The following is a 26,466-nucleotide window of genomic DNA, read 5'->3' as shown; positions in this document are numbered from 1 at the left end:
AAGACGAAAAGTATCCGTTCCGCGAGTTTCTTCGTCTTGCGGTTTTTTCGTCTTGCGAAGCAAGCCCATTAGCAGCTTAGCGGATTAGCGCTATTAGCGGCTTAGCGGATCAGCTGATAAGCGGCTTAGCGGCTTAGCGGATCAGCTGATAAGCGGCTTAGCGGCTCAGCTGTTAAGCGGCTTAGCGGATCAGCTGATAAGCGGCTTAGCGATCAGCTGTTTAGCGGCTTAGCGGATCAGCTGTTTAGCGGCTTAGTGGATCAGCTGATAAGCAGCTTAGCGGCTTGGGAAAAAGGGGGGGGGGAGGAAAAAAACCCTGCAGGAACTCGCAAGACATTTTCGTCTTGCGAAGCAAGCCCATAGGAAATTCGTTTTGCGAAGCACCTCCAAAACGGAAAACCCTTTCGTCTAGCGGGTTTTCCGTCTTGCGAGGCATTCGTCTTGCGGGCTCCACTGTACTAAATGGAAACCTTGGCCAACCAAGGCCGTCATGTACCGATAGCTCTTGTCTTCTGGGCTTCTTTTCAAAGATTCCTTTACTGGTAAAATTAAGGGCCTTCCTTCACCTTTTGGGGCAACCCTGATATGTGCACAGCAACTTAAGGCGCACTACCCAGTGCTGGCTACTTTAATATGTTCCATATTAAAACCGTGGCCAGATGCAGACTTCATGGCTTCAATATAAGCCACATGACTGCTCTGTTTCCCACTTAGCCTGATGAATCTCGACAATATAAGAGCTTGTTCAGTATTCTGTGATATTTTTGTTGGCCCAATTAAGGCCAAACAAAGAGGGAATATTTCTCATGGGCCAACGCGGCTATCTAGACTTCTGTTTTGACTGATAATGACAGCATCTGGATGCCTTGGAGTGAGGCAGCTTTCCTATGTTCCCCCGATGATCATTCCCTGATACTGTAAAGAATGGTCAAGTCTTAGCTTCTGGGGGAGCTCAGTGTACATGGCTAAGCTTCCCTCTAGATCTGGGATGGGGTGCCTGTGGCCTGATAGAGGTTGCTGGATTCCAAAACCCATCAGCTCCAGCCAGCGTAGCCAATGGACAGGGATGGTGGAAGTTGTAGTTCAACAACATCTAAAGATCTGTAGATTCCTCTCTGCCCCAGCTGCACCCTGGCTATTCCTGATCCTGAGTCTGGTTGTCTTTCCTCCCATCTTGTTTAGATATGTTTTTGTAGCTCCTGGTGGCAATTTCTATGTACTCTACACTTCTCTACTCACACCACCACAAGCTCCCTAGAGTTTGTGGACCTTGTTCATTTACCCAGCAACCTAAACCGGCAAAGACCTGACAATCTTATCTTAATAAGAATTTTGATTAGCTTCAATTGTTCACAAATGTTGAGTGCGAATGAGCAAATGTACGGCTTCCAAGATGGCAGCTGCCGCACTCCTTCCCTGCCCCTACCACAGGGGTTAAGTCATGGTTTGTCTTAGTGCTACACCCGAACCTGGGCTCATGGTTTGTCAAACTCGAGGCAAACCACAATCTGAAACCAAGGTTTGTTCTTGGGTTTACCACTCATGGTTTGTTGGGCAGAGATAAGCTACAAGCCAGGGTTTGCACATAGCAATAAACCAAACCATGGCTTAGCTTTGGGTAGCAGCAAGACCAGAGGATCAAAGCGCCCTTGATCTGCTCTCCAGCAACCTGCATGTTGGCTTGTGCTACTGTAAGTAATGGCTTGGCTTAGCATTACGTAGTTACTGGGCCACTGTATCATGATTTCTTCTTTGTTATTTTTTTTGCAAAAGAAAAGTAGGCTACACATTTAATCTACCTCTCTTTCAAATCAGAACCAGTGAAGGCGGTGAAGGTCCTGTGTGAGTGTCTGGAGGCGGTTGGAGGATGGATGGCGGCTAACAGATTGAGGTTGAATCCTGACAAGACAGAAGTACTGTTTTGGGGGGACAGGAGGCGGGCGGGTGTGGAGGACTCCCTGATCCTGAATGGGGTAACTGTGCCCCTGAAGGACCAGGTGCGCAGCCTGGGAGTCATTTTGGACTCACAGCTATCCATGGAGGTGCAGGTCAATTCTGTGTCCAGGGCAGCTGTTTACCAGCTCCATCTGGTACGCAGGCTAAGACCCTATCTGCCTGCGGACTGCCTCGCCAGAGTAGTGCATGCTCTGGTTATCTCTCGCTTGGACTACTGCAATGCACTCTCCGTGGGGCTACCTTTGAAGGTGACCTGGAAACTACAACTAATCCAGAATGCGGCAGCTAGACTGGTGACTGGGAGTGGCCACCGAGACCACATAACACCGGTCTTGAAAGACCTACATTAGCTCCCAGTACGTTTCTGAGCACAATTCAAAGTGTTGGTGCTGACCTTTAAAGCTCTAAACGGCCTCGGTCCAGTATATCTGAAGGATTGTCTCCACCCCCTTCGTTCAGCCCGGACACTGAGGTCCAGCACTGAGGGCCTTCTGGCGGTTCCCTCACTGCAAGAAGCTAAGTTACAGGGAACCAGGCAGAGGGCCTTCTCGGTAGTGGCGCCCTCCCTTTGGAATGCCCTCCCACCAGATGTCAAAGAGAACAACTACCAGACTTTTAGAAGACATCTGAAGGCAGCCCTGCTTAGGGAAGCTTTTAATATTTGATATATTACAGTATTTTAATATTTTTTTGGAAGCCGCCCAGAGTGGCTGGGGAAGCCCAGCCAGATGGGCGGGGTATAAATAATAAATTATTATTATTATTATTATTATTATTATTATTATTATTATTATGAGAACATTTATAAACAACCCACTGCCTCTCTTAAAAACCCCTCGATTCTTGACTGCTGCTCCTCTACTGCGCTGCAAACTACAACGAAAGCAAACAACAGCATCACGGGGTGAGTTAAATGCACCTGTTGAGATGTTGCATGATATTTCCTGGCCAAGCCAGCTGGACTTTTAGCTGCCCACGATGCTCGATAAAGAAGTCAACCAATGTTCTTGTAATGGTTGCTGAAGTATGGAAGAAAAAGGCTGGGATCCAGAGAATGGCGCCGTCGAGCTTCTTCAGGCTTAGGAAAAAGTTATTTCGATCTTGAATGGTCAACAGGTTGTTGTAGTACTTCTCCAGAATGCTGGGGTTGAAGGTGGTGAGATTGGTTTTCCTCCCGACATCCTTCTGGAATGCCTCAGTCGGGGCAAAATTGCAACGGAAAACAAAATCGTATTTATCTATTTCTTGCCCGCACTGACTTCCCACAAGGATGCCGCTGTTTCCGACGACAGCACAAATATTGTAGTGCTTGTTCTGAATAGGAGAGACATCTGGAAGCAGCAAGCGGAAGCTGTTGCTAATGGAGAAGACGTATTTGTGGCTGGAGTAGTCGTAATGCATCAGCTGCCCAATCCGAACCATATTCTTCGTCAAGGAGAAGTTTTTGATCACGTCAACATGCTGAAGAATTTCTCGCCTAGAACAATAAAAGAACATGCATTTCATGAACATGATGGGTCTTCCTTCTTATGTTGAATTGTTATCTTTGCCTTGAGGAAATGGGAAGGAAGGGGCACATTTCACAATTATGTAATTGAAGGAGCGCCTTCCTCCATTCCAGCCAACCTGCTTTTTTGAACTGCTTGTGGTGCCCGCAGGGAATATGGCACCTTTCACCAAAAGAAGCAGGGCCTTCTCAGTGGTGACACCCTGGCTATGGAATTCCCTCCCTGTAAAGATCAGATTGTCTCAGGAGGCAGCTTCCAACCTATTTGATTCAGCAGACTTTGGGAGCATAACAGGGGTGATACTACTGAGGATTATTCCATTTCGCTTCGTGGTCTGCTTTTGTTTTTAATACTATATTTTAATTTTAACCTGTCATTTGAAGAAGGGCAGGGAATAATAATAATACTAATATTTACAACAGGGATGCAGAGCTATTGGCCATCCAGAAGTTGCTAAGATTGCAACTCCCATGATCCTTGGCCATTTTCTATGCTGGGGTTGATGGGAGTTGAAGTCCAACAGTGCTAGGAGGACCAAAGGTTCCCCACTCCTGATTTACACCAAGAACAGAGTATATTTGGGTTTGGTTCACACAATACTCTCCATTATTCTAGCTGCTCACCCCACAGGCTTCTGTACATGCTTATAAAATCTAATGCACACATGCCCAAATTGCACAGTCAGTATCAGCGCCCCCCCCATCTGAAAATAGATCACATGATCTGGGCCTACATTAACTTACCTTCCCTATGACTATCAGGCAGTAAGTAGTGTAATGGCAGATTCATGAATACGGGCTCCCTTCAGGATAGACAGAGGCATGTCTCCTCACAGCCACCCTCCCCTCTACGATTACAGAACCTTCTTGATTACACAACACTTATATAATAATTATAATTAGGGATGCATTGCTGTAATCAATGCAGATCTCCATGTGTTTCCTTTCAGCTAGATCTACTATTTTCTGTGCACATGCATGGGCAAATGATTTGGACTACTCCAATAGCTTCTTTCAGAGTGATTTAATTTGTGTTCTCCTTGAATTCCCATTGCACGTAACAGAACCGCTTCAAGGGTTTCTCTCTCTCCTTAAAATCAAGTGGTCTAAACGTTTTGTGATATAAAAGGCAAGCAGAAAGGTTGTTTTCTGCTGCTCCAGAGAAGCGGACACGGAGCAATGGATCCAAACTACAAGAAAGAAGATTCCACCTAAACATTAGGAAGAACTTCCTGACAGTAAGAGCTGTTCGACAGTGGAATTTGCTGCCAAGGAGTGTGGTGGAGTCTCCTTCTTTGGAGGTCTTTAAGCAGAGGCTTGACAACCATATGTCAGGAGTGCTCTGATGGTGTTTCCTGCTTGGCAGGGGGTTGGACTCGATGGCCCTTGTGGTCTCTTCCAACTCTATGATTCTATGATTCTATGATTCATTTCACTCATTTATTTGTATTAGCGGGGTAATTAAAAAAATAATAATATTCACCTACTGAGAATTTGTTTTGTGGCATGAAATTAATCCTGAGTCAGAAAGGGAATAAAAAGGTGGGTCTTTGCTGCTTTTGCTTTTATTTATTAAATTTCTATACTGCCTTTCATCTGAGGATCACAGGGCTGTTTACAATATAAGAACACAAAAAACACATAATACAGTAACAAACAAAAACAATACCCTACCACAGTTCAAAAGGCAGAGGAATGTTTTTTCCTGGCACCTAAAGGAGCCAGACAAGTCTCCCTGGGGAAAGCATTCCACAAAGAGAATCTCTCATAGAGGAGGCACATGAAAAAGGGCTTCAGGTCCATGAATAATCATAGTTTAGAGGTCCTGGGCCCTAGGGAAGTTAGATTATCCTGCACCAGGGTCAGGGCCTTCTCAGTGATGGCTCCAACCTGGTGGAAGAAGAAGAAGAGGAGTTTGGATTTGATATCCCGCCTTTCACTCCCCTTCAGGAGTCTCAAAGCGGCTAACATTCTCCTTTCCCTTCCTCCCCCACAACAAACACTCTGTGAGGTGAGTGGGGCTGAGAGACTTCAGAGAAGTGTGACTGGCCCAAGGTCACCCAGCAGCTGCATGTGGAGGAGCGGAGACACGAACCCGGTTCCCCAGATTACGAGACTACCGCTCTTAACCACTACACCACACTGGCTCTGTCCCATCAGAACAGGGCCCTGCAGGATTTAACTTCCTTCCGCAGGGCCTGTAAGACAGAGCTGTTCTGCCAGGCTTTCAGTTTGAACTTAGCCTGATCTGTTATTCTCCTTCCTTCCCTCCCCCTCCTCTTTTTTATGAAGACTACCCGCTCTGGGATCCCACAGCTAATTCTCCCCTGGTCTCCTCGCTGGCCCAAATAGGACTAATTTAGCCAGCTAGCCCTGGTGATCATCTAATGTTTATTGGATGGATTTCCCCCCTAAATTGATTTTTGAATTCTGAATTTATTGCTATCCACGTTTTATACTGTATTTTATGCTGTTTTTGTTGCATCAATTAAGTGTTTTAAATTTGTTGTTAGCCACCTTGAGCCCGGTTTTCTGAACCGGGAAGGGCGGGGTATAAATATTTTTTTTTAAAATTATTATTATTATTATTATTATTATTATTATTATTAACACTTGTCTACCAGGCAAGATTTCAAAAAAATAATTTCATAATGAAGCAGGAAGTTCCTTCAAAACAAACAAGGAAGTTCTTCTCCACAGACTGAATCAAAAGAGAAAAACTACAGCAGGAGCCACCACCCCACCTATCTGAGCCTGAGGGCACATTTGGAAATCTAAGGAACTGCTGAGGGCACTACAAAATACCTACTTCATAGAAGAAAAACTGGTGATGCTCAGAGCCCCCTTTCCAAACACTAGGCAAAACATCTGCATGCCCACCAAACAAATGAAACACAGATAAAACAAACGAACAGCCCCCCCACCCAAGAAACCTCATTAAAAATAATTGGGAGCGGCAGGGGGCCCTGACAGGCACCAAGGGGGTATCTGAGAACACTATGATGTTGATAGATACCACATTGGGGGAAACTCCAGGCCAAGAAGACCCCCAAAGTGGAAGTTCATTCTCCACTTCCATCCCAAAGCTACAATTCTCAAGAGTGGTTTGAAAACCAACCCCTCTTCCCAGGGAACTCTGGGAATTGTAGGTCTGGAAGGTGAACAGGGGTCTACTATCAACTCTCAGACCCTTAGTGAACTACAGCTCCCAGAATTCTATGGGGCCAAGCAACAACTGTTTGAAGTACTTTAAATGTATGGTGTGAATGTGGCCTGGTTGAGTCCTCATTCTTAATGCTTAATCAACCAAGTACATTAAGCTAAGAAGTACATAATATCCTCAACAATATGAGTATGCCTGAACTTATAAACCTATTAACCATACTTAAGGAACATTGACTATTGATTGTACATTACTTAACTGCCACACACCTATCCAATTAACATATCACACCATATCTAATATCCAGGTGTATCTTAAAAAAATCGCTCCTGTTGTAGGTTGATCCAGTACAGTGGTATCTCGCGTTAAGTTCGTTCCGGAGGTCTGTTCTTAACCTGAAACTGTTCTTAACCTGAAGCACCACTTTAGCTAATGGGGCCTCCCGCTGCTGCCACACGATTTCTGTTCTCATCCTGAAGCAAAGTTCTTAACCCGAGGTACTATTTCTGGGTTAGCGGAGTCTGTAACCTGAAGCATATGTAACCTGAGGTACCACTGTAGAGGGTTATTAATCTGCCGTATCAATAGAAACCATCAGTATGCCAAAGCACCAACCATCTATTATGTACAGCCCATAACTTGATATGGAACCTCATCTTGTTCTGTGACCTTATTTAGTCACACGCTTCCCTCTCAGATGCTATGATTAATAGATTAATTAAGGTCTGTAGCACACTTATATCATAACTAGTTTTCCTGGCAAATGCCACCCTGTGCAACATCATAGTGTTCTCAGATACCCCCTTGGTGCCCAAGGGTTTGGGTTAACTGTGGGAAGGTCATTCCTCTATTGCACCTTGGAAAAGTTTGGGGACAGTATTGGCTGAAATGGGCACTTATCGCCATCTCTGATGCCCTTTGTCAAATCTCCTCACAGCCCCCACACTGACCCTGCATCCATTTCCTAAAATTTCGCCAAAGTATTAGCATAACTGGCAACCACAATGACAGTCAACAAGGAGACACTTCATCAGAATGAGCTCTGTCATCCTTCCTTTAGATTTTAGAACATTTTATGCTATCTTTGAAGAACCAAGCTCCATAAGCTCTATAATGCACAACTGCCTAGGATGTAAGTGGAAGCACATTTGGGCTTAGGGTTGCCATATTTCAAAAAGTGAAAATCTGGACACAAAAGCTTTTTAATTTTTTAAAATAAAATCTCCAAATAAAATGACATTTTAAAGCTTTTTTTTTTAAAAAGGAAAATTGCCAATAAATCAACACTTCCGATATGGGCTTCCATGCGCCCGGGTTGTCCCTGACATTTTAACCAGGTTATGAAACTTCTGCTCAGAGATCATCAGGGGGTTTGGACTGAGTGTCCATTAATATACAGATGATACCAGCTCTACAAGACAGATGTACTGTTCTTGGGGGACAGGGGCCGGGCTGGTGTGGAGGACTCCCTGGTCCTGAATGGGGTAACTGGGCTCCTGAAGGACCAGGTGCGCAGCCTGGGAGTCACCCACTGAAATTAATGAGCATGACTAAGCTAGGTCCATTGATTTCAACAGGTCTACTCTGAGTAACGTTCAGCTGACGACCACCAATTATTTCTAAAATTGCATCTAAGCATATACAAAGTATATGCAATTCTGCACCCTTTTTTCCCTGGGTGTGTATGTGTGCGCTGCACTTCCACTTTCCCTGCGATTTGCGTAGAATGGGCACAAGCCTCCAACGAAGACATTGGGCATTCGCAAACTGGGCTCTAAAGCCTTTCCAATCTAGGATTCATCTGCGAAAGTGAATTAGTTTTAGGACATCTAGAGGATTAAACCAATCAACCCTCTTCCTGTGGATTAATTCTGAAATGGGTGTGTGTGTGTGTGTCCACTTATCATCAAAATTAAACATACGGCTAGCACATGTTTAATTAACTAAGTAACACTTAAATTTATGGAATTTGCTACCAGAGGATGTGATGATGGCCACTAGCTTTACACAGCTTTAGAAGAGGATTAGAGGGATCTATCATTAGGCACGAAGGCTATCTGGAACCTCTATTTTTTAGGGGCAACACGACACTAAACACCACTCCATGTGGGGCATCAGTGGGAGATGGCTAAGGCCTTCAGTCCTCACTCATGGCTTTCTGAAGACATCTGCTTACTTGGCCAACTGTGGGAAACCGGATAGTGGGCTAGAGATGGACCTTTCATCTGACATAGCAGGGCTCTTACATCACCATCACCATCATAATTTATATACCACCCTATATCCACAGGTCTCAGGGCAGGTACAACTATAACAATAACAAATCCCTCTGTCTTGGGTGTTAATTTCCATATGATGGGGTGTACGACTGCACACCGTTTCTCACAGCCTGTAGGAGTTTCAGATGCTGTAATGCAGGTTATGGCTATGGTTTTCCCAGTAGTGATGTATGGAAGTGAGAGCTGGACCATAAAGAAGGCCGATCGCCGAAGAATGGATACTTTTGAATTATGGTGCTGGAAGAGACTCTTGAGAGTCCCATGGACTGCAAGAAGATCAAACCTATCCATTCTGAAGGAAATCAGCCCTGAGTGCTCACTGGAAGGACAGATCCTGAAGCTGAGACTCCAATACTTTGGCCACCTCAGAAGAGAAGACTCCCTGGAAAAGACCCTGATGTTGGGAAAGATGGAGGGCACAAGGAGAAGGGGACAACAGAGGATGAGATGGTTGGATAGTGTTCTCGAAGCTACCAGCATGAGTTTGGCTAAACTGCGGGAGGCAGTGGAAGACAGGAGTGTCTGGCGTGCTCTGGTCCATGGGGTCACGAAGAGTCGGACACCACTAAACGACTAAACAACAACAACAACAACAATGCAAGTTTGGGGAACCGCTGGCTCTCCAGATGGAAACCACAACTCCCATCACCACTGGCCATTGCTGGGGCTGATGGGAGTTGCAGTTCACCAACGTCTGGGGAGCCAAAGCTTCTCCATACCTCTGGCGATGGCACAGCAGTGAGAGCATTGGATGGGCTCCACTGCACTTCCACCAAGATCCTTGCTGCTTTGCTGCTCCCCTTCTCGGTAACCGGCAGTGATGCACATCAATGGGAAGCCAGATCAACCATCAAGTCCCTCCCACCACACCGTTATGGCTTGCAAAGTGCTTACGTACTTTGCTGGCAAAGGGACAGAAAATGTCATTCCTGGGTTCTTCCAGAGTATAATATTTGGAAGCCACTAGTTTAGTTGACAGTATTAAGGGATTCTTTGGGATGGGAATCCAAGGGGAGAATTAGAGCTTTGTTTATCCATAGTCCTACAAAGGTATGTGGTTTTGGAATCACAAGTATCGCCTTTGTATGGTTTTAGTTTTGTTTTAATGTATTTGCTGTTTTGTGTTTTTAACAGTTTTTAATTACAGTGGTACCCTCCATTCTCAAACTTAATCCATTCCGGAAGTCTGTTCCAAAACCAAGGTGAGCTTTTCCATAGAAAGCAACGCAAAACAAATTAATCCATTCCAGACTTTTAAAAACAACCCCTAAAACAGCAATTTAACATGAATTTTACTATCTAACGAGACCACTGATCCATAAAATGAAAGCAATATTCAATGTACTGTACTATAAAATAAGTAAGACAGTATTGTAGATGATAAAAATGAAAATTTAATTTTCTTCTTCCTTGCACTGATGATACATTATTGTTTGGATGGGGGGCTTTTATCCATTTCCGCAGTCACACAATCAATTAATCAGTAGCTGAACTGGGTTCCACCCAGTCACAAAAACAAATTATCCAAAAAAGCCTCAAAAACAAAAACGCAAAATAAATAGCAAAAACAAAACCGCCAAACTTAATCCGTTCCGGAAGTCTGTTTGACTTCTGAAGTGTTCGAAAACCAAGGCGCAGCTTCTGATTGGTGCAGGCGCCCAGGAAACAATAGCCAACAACCACATCGGATGTTTGCTTCCAAAAATCATTTGAAAACCAGAACACTTACTTCCATGTTTTCAGAGTTTGAGAACCAAAGCATTTGAGAACCAAGGTGTTTGAGAACCAAGGTGCCACTGTATTATTATTAGTGTACATCACACTGACAAAGTTCTTAAGGAGACAATTAATAAATCAATGATGATGATGACGAGGAGGAAAACAATATAAGAGGAATAAAGTGAACATCATAAATGGATCTGTTATTTGTGGGGATGTGCTTTCATTCCATTACCACTTCTAACATTGCTGCTTTAAAGAAAATTGGATGCTCCGTGTAATGTAATATATACACATGTGTGCATTTTAGTTTTTATTATGGGATATATGCGTGCAATTTAATAGAGTGGTATTCAAATAGGGTTTACACAGAGTAGACCCACTGAAATTAACGAACGTGCCTAGGTTCGGCCCATTCATTTCAATGGATCTACTCTGCATAAGACTTATCTGCTTAAGCTGCTTTGGAGGAATGTGGGCTAGGATTTCTATTTATAAATTAAGATAAATAATTCACCAGTATCAGATACTTTCCATCCTGTGCTAAGAAGCAACAGAAAGACTGTCGGTCTGAGTCCTTCTTCAAAAACAATGGGCTGGATCCAGACTTTGCCTTCCTCAAAGGAAGGCTGCTTCTGTCCATGGAAGGCTAGTGATCCCATTGGCAAAGTGGTAGAAGCAACTTTGACCAACTTCCCCCCTTGTTGGCAGGAGCGAACTCTAGATCCAACCTAATATCTGTGGACCAGGTGGGTGGGGAACCTTTTTCAGTCTGAACCACCTCCCAGGGGCCACATGAGAGTGATAGAGGCAAAAGTGAGTGGAAAAATGTGCACTAGGCTAGTTTGTGTGGGATGGGTTTTAATGGGTAGGAGAGGATATGTTAATTGCAATTTATCCCTCCAGCTGCCCACATGTGTGCATTAAATAGAGTTTTTAAATCCCATTATTGGCAGTGAAATTGGTAGCATAGGAATTGGGTTGCAAAGACTCACTTTGTAAGCTGGCTTCCCCCTTCTTAGCCTGCGTAACAATGAACCAGGCAACAACGTGTAAAGTTACGTATAAAAATAAGATTTACTTACTTTATAATCTTGCATTGGTTCACAGAAACAGTAGCAGTAAAAACTATGCTAGCATAATACTTATATTTACAGTATAACCAATCTCAGGCAATCAGGTACAGGGCAGAGAGAGAGAGAGGAACAGGAAGTACTATATGCTCCTTCCTCTCCAGGAGATGATGGGAAATGACATCACACAGAGCCCTCTCTACCAACTGCATTTCTATGGTCTGAGTATCTGTATCTCAGCAATATACAGTGGTACCTTGAGTCTCGAACTTAATCTGTTCTGGGAGTCTGTTCAACTCCCGAAATGGTTCAAAAACCAAGGCACGGCTTCCGATTGGCTGCAGGAGCTTCCTGCACTCAAGCGGAAGCTGCGTCAGATGTTTGGCTTCGGAGAAATGTTTGCAAACCAGAACACTTACTTCTGGGTTTGTGGCATTCGGGAGCCAAGCCATTCGCGAACCAAGGTACCACTGTAGCTCTGTGGACTTAGCCTCTTCTAAAATATGTCTGTTTAAAAGACATCTGAAGGCAGCCCTGCTTAGGGAAGTTTTTAATATTTAATGCTGTATTGTTTTTAACACTCGATTGGGAGCTACCCAGAGTGGCTGGGGAAACTCAGCCAGATGGGTGGGGTATAAATAATAAATTATTATTATTATTCTCATGCTAACTAGCAAGAATATGTATTTGTTAGGTTTGTCTGCTAATCTCCCACTACATAAACTCACACACCCTTTTTTCCCTCCTCCATACAGGCAGCCACTCCTGCCAACCTAGCAGTTCGAAAGCACGTCAAAGTGCAAGTAGATAAATAGGTACCACTCCGGTGGGAAGGTAAACGGCGTTTCTGTGTGCTGCTCTGGTTCACCAGAAGCGGCTTAGACATGCTGGCCATATGACCCGGAAGCTGTACGCTGGCTCCCTCGGCCGAGATGAGCTCCACAACCCCAGAGTCGGCCACGACTGGACCTAATGGTCAGGAGTCCCTTTACAGGCAGCCAAGAAGCATTATCAGGGCTTAAGGACATGGTCCAGTCAGGCAAAAACACTAAAAGAGTGTGTGAAGCAGTTTCAGCGAGGGGGTGTGACCTGGGAAGAGTTCTGGAGGCCAGACAGAGAGGCCTGGAGAGCCACATCCTGCCTCTGGGCCTGAGGTTACCCCACCTTTGCTCTAGACCTTATGAAGAAGGTGCTGCAAAGACCCTCTTTCACTGTCTCATATAATGAAAAAGCTTCCAGGATTAGAGACTTTTTTATTTTAAGAAATGCATTTCAGCAAAAAAAAAGAAAGAAAGAAAAGTTTTCTTAAAAATTGTGCCCAGTGTAATTGAACGTAATTGAGACTCTGACCACCGACGCTTGTCAACCTCTACTAGACCACAAAGATAATGCATTTTGGTTTGGGACTGCTACCTGATTGCAATACAGTTTATAGAAGTCTTTCAAAGGGAAATAAACTGCAAAGGTATCTTATATTATTACCTTGCGGGGGGAAGGAAAGAGCTTTGCAAAGAAACATTACTGCGCATTCCCTGTATCATCAGCACAGAACTCTCAAGTCATCCTTAAATGTCATTAACGATAATGCGCTCTAAGTTTTGAAGTGAGTGCTTCCAGTATCCTCATTTGGCATCTCGAAGCAACATTCAGCTGTCTCCCCTTTGCAGACACACAGCTTCTTAATATTCTATTTGGGGAATCATAAGGTCAATTTGCAAATATTAAAATTTCTCCTAAAGCGAATAAGGCTAATAAAAATACCATTATGGTTTCCATTTACTCGTCATCAAGAGAAAACTAAACAACCTGGTCTATTTCATTACTTATATGCTACCGGCATATGCTGCTCTTCCTCCAAAGAGCTCAGGCTGGAAACTACATGCTATGCATGACCCTGGAAATACTACTGAAAACAGCATTCATCTACTGAGTTCCTCCCATTTTCCCTGGAAAATTTAACATCTCTTATCCATCTGGTAATGGCATCACGTTGCAATTTGCCCCACCTCTTCCAGCCACCAATAAAATCATTTATTTACTTATTCCATTTATTGACCACCTTTCATCAGAGACCACAAGGTGGCTTACAACATTCTAAAAACCAAACAGTATCTTCCTATATACATAAAAATGTAAGTCTGTTGTCACGCTGCAGTTTGCATGGCTGCTGATAGGTGGCCATGCTAATTTCAGCGAGATGATAGAATGGCAGGCAGATGAGGGAGCAAGCAGTGCATGGGGGGGGAAATGTTCTGTGAAGCACCTTGCCTAATAATAATAATAATAATAATAATAATAATAATAATATTTTTTTATTTATATCCCACCCTCCCCAACCAAAGCCGGGCTCAGAGCGGCTAACAACAATAAAAGTAACACAGCATTCTAAAATAAATTCATTTTAAAATCAATTCAAAATCAAATTAATGGCAACCATTGGGCTAGAGTTCTGTGAGGATTACCAAAGGAGGGGGTCAGACTGTGCCTTGGCCAAAGGCCTGGTGGAACAGCTCTGTCTTGCAGGCCCTGTGGAAAGATATCCAGTCCTGCAGGGCCCTAGTCTCTTCTGACAGAGGGTTCCACCAGATCGGGGCCACAGCCAAAAAAGCCCTGGCTCTGGTTGAGGCCAGACTAAACTTCCTCTGTCCCGGATCCTCCAAGATGTTTTTGTCTGAAGACCATAAGGTCCTCTGTGGGACATACCAGGAGAGGCAGCCCTGTAGGCACAAGGGTCCTAGGCCATATAGGGCTTTAAAAACAGCTGGAACATGATATAATGGAGGCACTTCAGAAACTGCTCTCTAAAGGTGGGGCTTGGAGCAGGCTGTGCGGGGATAGCCGAGGGGGTGGGTCAGGTATGGGGAAAGTGGGGTTGGCAAAGTGGTTGACAAGCAGAGCATATGCACTCTTATGAGTTGAGAAGGGGTTTGCAGGCCGTATGCCGAAAGCCTTCTAATTCCTTGATCCAGCAAGTTGTAAAACTTAAGCAAGAATTCAAATTTCTGGAATAGCTAGGTTAGCTTTCTGGTGAGGTGACAGCCTAGGTAACGGACCATTAAGGGTACAAAGGAAGTGGCTTTATGCCAGATAGCAAATGGGTGGGCCCCCTCCCTCCCTCCCTCCCTCCCTCAACTTGCTGGTAGTTAGAGAAAGCAAAGGCCAGAGCTTAGTTGTGTGTGTAAGCTAGAAACTGGAGGAAGAAGCAGGCTGAATCCTTTGAGGGAGAGGCATGCCTGATTTCTGCTTGCATCCGAGGCTATGGTTATGGGTGAAACAAGATCCCATTGGGATATTAAATGCAGTGAACTCCTCCACTGTAGGCTCAGGCTGTATATATGTGTAAATAAACCATGTATCATAAAGACACCACAGTCTCCATTGTCCCTCATTCCAAAGGAAACATAAACCCTGGGTAAGCGCCTGGAATTCTGCACCGTTCAGAGACTGGCGTGGCATGCAACAGTATGTTCAAGTTTTCAAACCAAAACTATTTTCCAAATCGTAATGAGCAGTATAGAAGTCAGTTACACAAACTCATTGCATAGCAATTAGGCTGACCCCAAAGACCAAGATTTATACCACCTCCTGCCCTCTAGCTGGCAAGTCTCCTGCTTCATTGCATCATCATCATCATCATCATCATTTTTATTTATACCCCCCCCCCATCTGGCTGCGTTTCCCCAGCCACTCTGGACAGTTTCCAACAAAATATTTAAAATACAATAAAACAACCTATGCACTCCACAGTGATGGTGAAGGTACTCAGGAGCGACCGAGTCAAAGGCTCTGCACATCTTGCCATTCCACAATCTAGGCGCAGAGCATTTCCCCTGAAAAACATTTCTGTTTGCAACACATTGAGGAATCTGGAAACCAGCTTATTGGTAAGTTTCCTTTGCGTGTACCGGCTTTGCCTTCCTACCGGTGTCTCACTTAGGCAGAACTCACTTTGCTCTGTTCTGATGGCCCTCAGAGCAACCTACAGATTTGCTGGCTTGAAATGTTTAAAGCTTAATAAGATCTAGAACTTGCTTATCTGACAGAAAATTGCCTTGGATTTGCTAGCGCGACAGTATATATAGAAAGTTGAAGAAAGGTTCCATGGAAATAACGCAGCATATTCTTGACCCCACTGACAAGAAGAGTCAAATTGAAACTGAATAGGCTCTTGCCCACTTAATGAAATTTCGTATTGTGCCTTGTACATTGCCTGCCTTACAAAGGTACATCAAAACGGAAACCGAGGTGATGACACTCCTAACCCAAAGCTGTTGTGCTTCCTTTTGCCATCCCTATTTTAAAAGCCATGTAATCCAACTTCTAGCCTCTTCTCCTTGCAGGATCAAATAAACTATAATCCAATCAACGGTCAACATACCTACATTGACCTCAGAGTATCTTATTTTATTTTACTTGACGCTAGATGTCCACTCCCATAGAAGAAAGCTCTTGGATTTGAAAGCATGCAACACATTTGAACAGCCTGTTGGTTGAGCAAATTATGTGATTCCAGGTTATTCTATGTTGCTTGCTGGGCTCATGCGGTTGTAAGCGCCGGATCCCTCTGAAACAAGGTTAAGGGATCAATAGCGAGCTGTAACGCTGCAGATATCTCCTGCAGCCCCCTTTTCAGTCTGCACAAATCCTCCCCTCTTGCCTTAACCAGCTAAGAAATCCATCTGCAGCAACTGTGAACAAAGTCCTGTTAACCATAATTTGGTTACTGGTGTGGCGTTTGCCCGTGTGTGACATCATACTGGGTTCATAAGGAAAGGGTTAACTAATTGTAAAATGACTAACCAATGGGAACCCAAGGGTAGGAGTTAAGAGTTAGGGTGTTTGAGAAGTCAGTCTGGAGTTAGAAGAGACAGAGAGGATAAGTCTGTGGGTTGGGCTAGTCTGATGTGAGAGAGTGAGAGAATTTGTTAAGAGGAGTCAGTCAAACAGTTGAGATAATCAGTCAGAAGGTATAGGCCAGTAAAGAAACTAAAGTTAAGAAACTGACAGGAATATTATCTGAGAAACCATAAACTTATTAATGTTTATAAAATAAACTTGTTTATTTGGTTCAATTTTAACAGCTGTCTGGACTCAGTGTTTTACCCGAGAGTAACGGGTTGGTGGCAGCGGGGAAGCGAGCACAGTGGTGGCACAGGGATCAATAGACTGTCAAACGTCCAGGGACCCTGTGTGATCGCCACACTGGTTACACTGGAAATCTGGTCTGGCATTAACAGGGGTTAAGGTCTGTGCCAATGTAATTCTTAATAAAGAAATGCTACAGAGAAGTGGGTAGGAGGAAGAGTCCTTGGTAGAGGAATCACCACTTACTAAACCCTACTGGGCTTGTGTTGGCCATACTGGAAGGTTTCCCCCTCTGCCCTTCAATCCACTGGTTTCCAGGGAAGGGAAAATAACTGTGTCTGCTCCAGGACTGGCACAGTTGGTCTCCCTTGTTGGGGGCATGTTAAGGGAACAGGAGGGCTTGGGATCCTGTGGATCCGAGGCCTCTTCTGATCCACCCCTGATATACCCACGTGACACACCCCTTTCCAGCCCCTCACAACGAAACTTTCCACAGTTGCAATAAAGACGGCTTTGAGGGCAGGTCTTCTTTGCCCACAGATCTCCACACTTTCTACCCTGACAGACGGTGGTCTAGGGAATCCACCCATCCACCGGCTGCTCCAGGAAAGACACTTCTTCACATAACGTAAGCTAGTTAAGCTATGGGGTTTTCCCGCAAGATGCACTGATGAAACACCGTCTTGGGTGGCTTTAAAAGAGGAATGGGCAAATTCATGGAAGGCAAGGCTATCAATGGTACACAGTAGCTACCGTGACTACATATCTACCTCCACTCTCAAAGGCAGTGTGCCTCTCAATACCAGCTGCTGGGAACCGTGAGAGAGGAGAGGATGGTTGCACTCAGGGTCTGCTTGCAGGCTTTTGTCAGGAGCAGGTCAGCAATAAAACACCTGGGGTCAGTGAAGCTTTATTCAAAGAAACCAAAAATAGTGCATGCCTAGTGATCGCAGCAACTCTTCCCAGTAGGTCTTGCCCCAACGAGGCAGTTGTGAGGACTGAATGTCCCACCGTTCTCTAAGGATCCTCCCTTGGTTCCTTCTCCAGCAACCTGAGGTGCCTTCGCCTTGTCTCTCTTTGCTCTGCCCTCTTCATCCCTCTGTATGTTCTGGGAGACCAGTGGGGAGAGGAACTGGTCACAACAGGAGGGGGAGAGTCCCTGGTGTCTTTAGCAGCCTGCCCCCACTCTTCTCCAGCCTCCACTTCTGCCTCTGATTCTGGACTGCTCTCTGCCCCAGCTTCTTCCTGCTCACTAAACCCTGTTGCCTCTTCAGCTTCTGACACCTCCCCCTGCCAGCCTGCTCCCTCTTCTTCCTCTGACCACTCATAATCGCCCCACCACTGATCCCCTGGCTCTGAGTCTTCTTCCCTGGTGGGTTCCTTGGGGGACTTTCCCAGCTAGTGCCTCCTACCACTCCTCTGTATCCACCAGCCCATCTATCTATCTATCTGGATGGATACTGTGAGAATAGGATGCTAGACAAGATGGGCATTTGGCCTAATCCTGCAGATCTTTTCTTATGTGCCTACATAGGAGTTGGGAGGAGGAAACATGCAGCTTTGTACACACACACACACACACACACACACACACACACACACACACTGCCCTTCAATCATATTTCCAAGATGATTTACAAGAACAAATAAAATAAAATATAACTGCAAACATAACATCATAAACTGATCTCATAGCTGCCCCCCCCCCAATTACTTAACTGCAGATTAAGCCTACATTCTGCCTGCACTGGCCCATTCAGTTGGTCCAATATATTTGTAGTTTTTTGGGGTTTTTTTAACACTGCAGCACAGCACATCCCAGTCTACATTTCAGACAGAACAGGTAGCTATCAGACAACAGTGCCCGCTTTGGTAAAACTCGGAACAAACTTGGAACAAAACTAACAAAAGACAGCAGGAATAAAGAGCATTTTCAAGATTTTGTTTTTTCATGCAATAACCGGGTGCAGGAGTTGTGGTCTCTTGGCATAGAGGAAAGATGGTTTAGATAGGATCACAGGAAGCTGCCTTATACAGAGTCAGACCGTTGGCATATCTAGCTCAGTACTGAATAAAATGACTGGCAGTAGCTCTCCAGGATTCAGGCAGAGGTATTTCCTAGCCTGGATATGCCAGAGATTGAACATTGAGACCTTCTGCATGCAAAGCAGATGCTCTACCACTGCGCAAGGTCATTCCCAATAATGTGAGGGCTCTGCCTGCTAAGAATTCTGAAGGCTCCTGGGCCAAAAGATAAGAGAAAGTTGGGGTGGAGACCCATTTCCTATACACCGGAAAGGAGAAGCTCCTGGATACCGTTTTTCATCCATGGTTATCTCCTCTGCCCTCTCTCCTTTTAACCCCTCTAAGCTCCTTGGGGAAATTAGTGGACAGAGAGAAGTAAGGAGAGGCAAACTATGAATGGATATAGCGATGTGGGTTTTTGTAAAAACTTAATATGGGAAAGTGTTTCTGGAAATGTTTCCTGTGGATATTAAGCTAACTTGGACAGGGCAATTTGTACCTGACAGTTTTCTGATGTGCGAGCAAGTGATTTAATTTAGCATGTTATCCCCCCCCCAATTTAGTAAACAAAGCCCCCACCCTCAAAAAAGTACCCCATGTTAATTTTTGTCCCAATTCCCCACAAAAAATTGAAGGGAAGAAATAAGGGCACAGCTTAAATTATGTATTATTTGAATACTTGTAAAAATTGCAAAGACAAGATCATGTGCTTCTCTTATATCATTTAAAACTAAGGGACCTCCCCGAAGTTATTGAAAACTGTTGACGCACTAATAAATGTTAGAAACCCAAAGAATTGCGCACGATATACGCTGACTCACATACTCGCTGGGGATAATCACCGGACAAATATTAATTACATCTTTGAAACTGCCGAGCTTGCTTAATATTTTATTCGCATCTGGAATCCATTCATTGATACTAATGAACTTCGGGAAGGGAAAATTTCCCACAGAAAAAGAAAGCCCTGGGAAATTTTATACCCCACATCGCTGGATGGAGAAAGCAGTCAGGTCCTGCAGTGCGCAATTGATTTCTATCTTCCTTCAACTTTCTCTGTTGACTTCAGAATTCTCAGCAAGCAGAGTTTTGTTGTGGCAGAGCTACTCTCACATTGAGAGTGTAACGGGGGTCAGAGAGACAAGAAGATGGCATGGTGGGGAGGTGGTGCTCACCTCCCGGCAGGTGAGTTCTCACTGCTTACTGGGAGGGCTGGGGTGAGGCTGTGACAAACCTGGTGCAATGCAAACGCCCTGGCTGTGCCAATCTGATGCACCTGCTGGCGTGTATGTACCATGCTGCCCTTTCTGCAGCCATGGCACTCTCCCTCCCAGCAAGCAGTATAGACTCATTTGCTGGGACTGGAGGTCAGGTAAGCACCTCTGCACCACCACGCTACCTGCCACTGGAGCCAGGATTGCCAGGAGGCCATGGAGGTGAGAAAGAAATAGAATACAACTTTCACATACTGATCAGAAACAAGTCACATCTTCAGTGACAGGTCTGTGGTAAAAACATGCCTTCTCAAAATAGGAAGGCTTAGCGTTTATTGGTATAAGCACTGTTTTCAAACATTTGGGAAAAGCAGAAGTTCTGATTTTGAACACAGAACCCCATCTCAAAGCACTGCTCTTTCATTCATAGATCACTGTTATGGCTGGTTGATCTTTAAAACTCCCAAGAGCACACACTACCTGTTGCCAAATAATTAGTTAAATAACAACTGCGATTGCTTTGTTTTTTTAAAGAAACATGACAACATGCTTTTAGCTTGATGGCTTAGGTTTGTCTCGTTCTCACTCACCTTTGCTGCAAAAATGCCGTTCTGTTGAATGTCCATTTGGGAGCTTTATCCTGCAACTCATGGTTCAAGGCATTTGTATTGGGTACAAAGGAAGGGTCAAGGAACTTCAGTGCAAACTGGGACCTGAAAGGGATCACACATCCACACCATCAGTGAATTCACTCAAAGCATGAAGGAATAAATTAACTATTCTATTACAGTCTAGAATGAAGTGCAAACCAGTCTTCAAGGACACCCCACCATCAAATAGACAAGATATGTTCTGTGACACATTACACTTGGAATCTAAACATGCTCGTTTGTACATATCTCACCAAATCCCAGTCCAGATGAGAACCTGGAGAAAGGGCAAGTTGTTCATTCTCCCTGACATGCTATTCATACGTGTGCTGGGAGACGCTTCCCCCACAGGAAGAGGGTTCGAAAGCATTGCTCCTGTTGCCCAGAGTGATGGATCTATTAGATCCTGCTACATATGTAATCTTGTACTTAATATGTTGTGGGGAGGAAAATATGCTATGGAATGCTACAGGCAAGCTAGAGACCTGAAACTATGCTTGCTACCACTTTTAATCATCTTCCTTTAGACTCTTTTTGGCCTTCTCCTTGTCCCCAGGAATTCATGTGCTTCATGCTCTCCTATTTCTCTACTGCTTCTTCTGCCCCACCTATTATTATTATTATTATTATTATTATTATTATTATTATTATTATTAATTTGCCTTCAAAACAACAATCTCAAGCTGATGCACATGAAAGATAATTAAAAAGCGAAAAATAGCAAATACATCTAAAAATAAACTAAAACCAAACAAAGTAAAGGCCCATTTATCCAGCTGGAAAAGCCTGTCAGAACAAAAAGGTCTCCGGCTGTTTCCAGAAAGTGGTTGTCTGTCATATCATGGCAGCAAATGCTATTCCACAGAAGAGAGGAAGCCACATGCAAAAAGCCCTACTCCCGGGAACTGCAGAGCAGATTTCTGAGATCTTTAGAACCTGTAAGAGAAACTCCCCTGCAGACTGGCCCTTCTTCCTCTCTGTACTTTTGCTAAGTTTTTAACTTTTTGTAAGTACGGTTGTAATCCCCCCCCCCCAATTTTTCTGTTTATCTTTTGCAAACCGCTGTGAGGTGGCTTTTTCTACACTCAGGCAGTGTATAAATTTTATGGAATTAATAAAAGAGGGGGGAAAAATCCATTGATGAAAATGCTTGGAACCTGTGTGTAGATCATTGTTTGTGTGTTCTCACCTGAACGTACTTTAGGGAGCTACCTCATACTAAGCCAGACCACTGGTCTATCTAACTCAGTATTATCTACGCTGATTGATTGTTGCTTTCCAGGGTTGTTCAGATGGAAGTATCTTCCATTCTCTACTTGGAGAAGCCAGGGATTTAACAAAGCAGCTACTCTATCAATGAGCTAGAGTCCTTCCTAAGCATTTTGCTGCATGCATACAGGGAGTCATAGAATTGAAAGGGACCCTAAGGGTCATCTAGGCCAACACCCTGCAATGCAGGAATCTCAACATGCAGTCCCCCACCCAATTCGAAACCATACCGGACCCTGCTTAGCTTTGCAAATGTGCCAGTGTGTACATTCTTCTCACCTGATGAGCTGTACACCATACTTTCTATCTACATGTGACTAGAACAAATGTAACATGTAAAGCAGGGGTGAGGAGCCTATAGTGCCCTCCAGATTTGGTTGGACATCAGCTCCCATCCCTCATGCTAGCTGGGGCTAATGGGAGCTGGAATCCAACAGCAGATTCTCGATCCCTGATGTAAAGCATCTTTTAGGCTGCAACTCTAAACAACAGTAAGTCCCACTGAACTCAGGAAGACTTAACTCTGAGAAGACATGTATCTGATTTTGCTGTTAGCCTCTAATTTTCCCCCAATACTTCAAATTTTCTAATGATTAAAAGGCAGTCTACACATTAGTCTAGACAGCAGATGATGCCACCAGAAGCAGCCTCAGCATTATGGTTACATAACACTATATTTATTAAAGTGGCAGCATGGAGAAGACAACATGCAAAAGCCTTTTCAAGTGGGACCCACACACAGAATATAGATTAAGGTATCCAGCTGCCTTGTACTGAGTCGAAACCTCTGGGCCATTTAGCCCAGTTCTGCTTCCTCTGGTAGGCAGCACCTACGCACAAAAGTAGAAAACAAACAGAATGGTCCGCCTTTTCAAATGTTGTGATCTGAGAGTTCTCCTTAATTAGAAGCAGGGGGTGAACGGGCACCGAACAGGGACGCTACAGGATTTCCTGCATCAGCACGAGGTCGGACCAGATGGCATTTGAGGTCCCTTCCAAACGCTGATTTTGACCCCCCCCCCTCTGAACAGCCAGAGCCGTTAGCATCTGGGCGGTTCATTAGCGGAGAGTAAGCTTGAAAGGGAGTGAAGGCGGAGGGGCGCAGAACGGGAGCGGATGCAAATTCAGCACCATGGACAGCGACCTCCGAAAGATAACGTCGGAGCCTCAAGTTTCCATTCACTTTTAAAACTCTTCTTTCTCTGAGAGGGAGGAGGCCATTTCAAGCAACGTTCCCCCACCAGAAGCATTTGTGTGGGCGCTGGGAAGGGGCTTATTTTTTGCAAAGAGCCAATGCAACGCCACGTCTGCACAGCGCGGGGCATTTCCCGGCCTCTGGACCAGCAGAGGAGGAGGAAGAGGAAGACCCAGCAGAGCATGCGAATCGTCTCCACGACTTCCGCCTCACGCCTGCCTGGAAAATCCACCTTCCTCCTGCAATTCCCCTCCCCTAATTCTCCGGGCCCGATCTCTGCGCGCAGAGAAGACGGTGCCTCTAATCTGCCGGCGCTAAAATGGGGAGTCAAATTGCGCTTTTTTGGGATGGTGGGGAGCGCAGCGCTTCCAAGCAGAATTTTTTTAAAAATGCATTTTAAAATAAAATTAAGAAAGCCACAATCACACAAAGGACTCCCCCACCACCACTTCTATCACCAGACCGCCGGGGCAGTGCAGAACACGGGGGGTGGGGATGGGGGAAGACAAGGAATGGTGGAAGGGAGCGATCGGAGACCCTTCCTAGCCCCCTGCGCGTTTAAAGAGCGTTTGTGCATCTGTCAACCCGCCCCCAATACGGTGGGGAAGCCGCGCCGATGTCTTCCCCCATCCCCAGCCGGGGAAAGAGGGCGCCTGCGCCATCAGCTCGCCCCATGATGGAATATACATGAACCGGGCAGGGAGCCACCATGATTCTCGTCAGAGACCCGCATCATATTTTATCTATATCTATAGGAGCCGGGGGTTCCTCACCTCCCACCTTCCTCTGGCCACTGAGGCAACCCCCCCACCTCTGCATGATCTGATCGATTTTTAAAAGGGAGGGGTGGGGGTTTGGTTTACCGCTGGCACAAAAAGCGAAGAGGTGGGGAATAGGGGTGTCCCGGAGCGTTGATCCAATAATGATCATAATAATAGTAATATCTACCCCCCCCGCGCGCGCAACACACACCCTTCCCTCCTCTAACCCTTCCACTCCAGCATGCATACCCTCCGCCCAGCTCACTGGCTCTTTCCTCCCCTGGAAGATGATATATGTACATTTAAATATATACATATATGTATTTCAAGCACTCACCTAAATCCAGTGTGGAACATGTACATTCGTGGCACTCCCGTGTTGGCGTATTTGGGAGTGGTGAAGATATTGTCTTTTTTCAGAGACACGTAGCTGATGAAGGACAAAATCAGCAGAGCTACGCTGAGCATCACCAGACCCAGAACACTAACCACCCGGACCATCTTGCAGCTTCTCATGCCTGGGGGCGGAGAAGGTGGGGGGGGGTGAAAGAGAGAACACACACACACACACACACCCCACACACACGGAGCTGAAAGAGCTACATTGGAGTTAACACACCCAGAAATCAGGGATGGAGCTTGTATGTGTGTGGGGGGTGGGGGGAGAGCGGTGTGGCTAAGGAGCGGGGGAGGGAAAACATACACAAACACTCCAAAGGATTAATTCAAAGCACACGCACACACAGGGGAGCTAAGCGCTGAGAGGATGAAGAATTAAAAAATAATAATACACACAAAAAAAATGGAGGGTATGAGCTCTGCAGCGTTGTAATGGCAGCGGATGGGGGTGGGTTAAAAAAAAAAAAAAAGGTGGATCCTGCCGGAAATTATAGAAAGCTGCCTGATCCTGCCTGCTTCCTTTGTGCAGGAAGCTGTGGATCCTATTGCCTTAAATAGGTGTCCCATTCAAAAGCACTCAGGGGGTGGCAAACACACACCATCCTGGAATATTCTGGAGATTTGCTCTCTGAACATAAGGAAAACGTCTTGCATTGAGTTGAACCATACCAGTTCAGTTCAGTATGGTCTACTCTGCCCAGTGTTTCAGACAGGGGTTTCCCAGGCCTGCCTGGAGAGAGGGGACTGGATCTGGGAACTTGTGCATGCCAGGCAGGCGTTGTACCACTGAACTGTGGTTCTGGGTCTGACTGAGACGGGGTAGCACCTGTTTTCCTGCCCAAATGCCATCAGTACAATAGAAGATGCTCCAGGCTCCAATATCCGCCCCTTAAAAGCATCACTGCCTACAGACGGACATGAGTTGGTGGTTTGGAGCTGGTACAGCAGAGAACTTTGTGGCGAGCAAAGCCTTTGGGAGGCGGTTTGGAGCTGAGACAACCAAGAGCTTTGTGGTCAGTGAGCACAGCCCTCCAGCTCTGGGCCTGTATCCCAGAACACACATGGGGCAGCTGTGAAAATGAGTGGACACTTTCAGGTACAGTATGCAGTGGCAAGGCTTAGCACAGAAATGAGGAAGCTAAGGCTCGCCAGATGTTGCTGGACTACAACTCCCATCATCCCTGACATTTGCTGTGCTGCCTGGGGCTGATGGGAATATGGAGTCCAACAACATCTGGAAGGCCACACCCTTCCTTTAGCCTTTTACAGTTTCAGGGGGGTGGACTTGATGGCTTTGGGTCCCTTCCAACTCTAAGTTTCTATGATTCAGGCATTGTTTATTTTTTTTAAAGGGCCTGTTATCAAGGGTAGTGCAGGTGATGCTTCATTTTTATTTTATTTTAAAGAGAGCTGTCAGAGTTTTCCCCAATATGAGGCCCCTGACATCTACCTTGAAAGGAAAACCAGGAAGGATACCCAACTCTGGTTATTGGCAACTCACTGAGTCCAGTCCAAGGGCATGTAAAGCCCTAAAAAAATTGGGACCCAAGTACCAAATCCCAGCCAGATGGGCAGGGTAGAAATGATAAATTATTATTATTGTTGTTGTTGTTGTTAGCATGACAGGGCATTCTCTGTGTTGGCACCCCGCTTATGGAACTTCCCACCACATGATATTTGGTTCAGTCCTGCAGAAATATTTACTGGTAAGTGAAGGTGAAAGACCTTTTAAACTGGTCTATGTGTTTGGATTATAAGTGGAATTGATTTTTTTGCAATATTATTATAGATGTTTGTTGCTGCTCAAAGAGCTGGTGTGTGAAGTTGCTGGTATTCTAACAAAAATATGTAACAATAGAACATGTGGACCTCCAGTGAAGCTCAATGTTGGAAGATTCAGGAGAGATTTTTTTTTTTAAAAATAGTACCTCTTCATGCATTGCATAGTTTTGTATGTATTGTGGTATTTTATGCATTGTGACTTGCAATTATTTTTACTGATCATAGTTTAGTAATTATTTATTGTAATTGTTAAGAGTGAATTTTTGTTTAATTATTATTTGCTGATGTTTTGAGAGTTAATTTTATTATATTCTAATAGATTATTGAATATTACTTTTTTCATTTTAAAGTTATGTTTTATTATGACTTTTTGTATTGGGTCAATTTAT

The 26,466-nt window shown here is 44.8% G+C and overlaps 1 protein-coding gene across 1 annotated transcript in view; it reads right to left on the bottom strand.

Moving 5' to 3' along the window:
• ST8SIA3 (ST8 alpha-N-acetyl-neuraminide alpha-2,8-sialyltransferase 3) overlaps positions 1-26,466 on the bottom strand; it is a 40,567-nt gene that overhangs the window by 2,900 nt on the left and 11,201 nt on the right. The window contains exons 2-4 of the mRNA XM_053408045.1: positions 24,234-24,414; positions 20,612-20,734; positions 2,876-3,433 (exon numbers count right to left, since the gene is read on the bottom strand). Of these exons, the coding sequence (XP_053264020.1) occupies positions 2,876-3,433; positions 20,612-20,734; positions 24,234-24,414 (862 nt within the window). The remainder of the gene's footprint in view (positions 1-2,875; positions 3,434-20,611; positions 20,735-24,233; positions 24,415-26,466) is intronic.

Source organism: Podarcis raffonei, chromosome 11 (genome assembly GCF_027172205.1).
Source record: "Podarcis raffonei isolate rPodRaf1 chromosome 11, rPodRaf1.pri, whole genome shotgun sequence".
Lineage (NCBI taxonomy): Eukaryota > Metazoa > Chordata > Lepidosauria > Squamata > Lacertidae > Podarcis > Podarcis raffonei.
The sequence above is the reverse complement of the archived record's forward strand: the minus strand, read 5'-3'. Positions and strand labels throughout refer to the sequence as shown.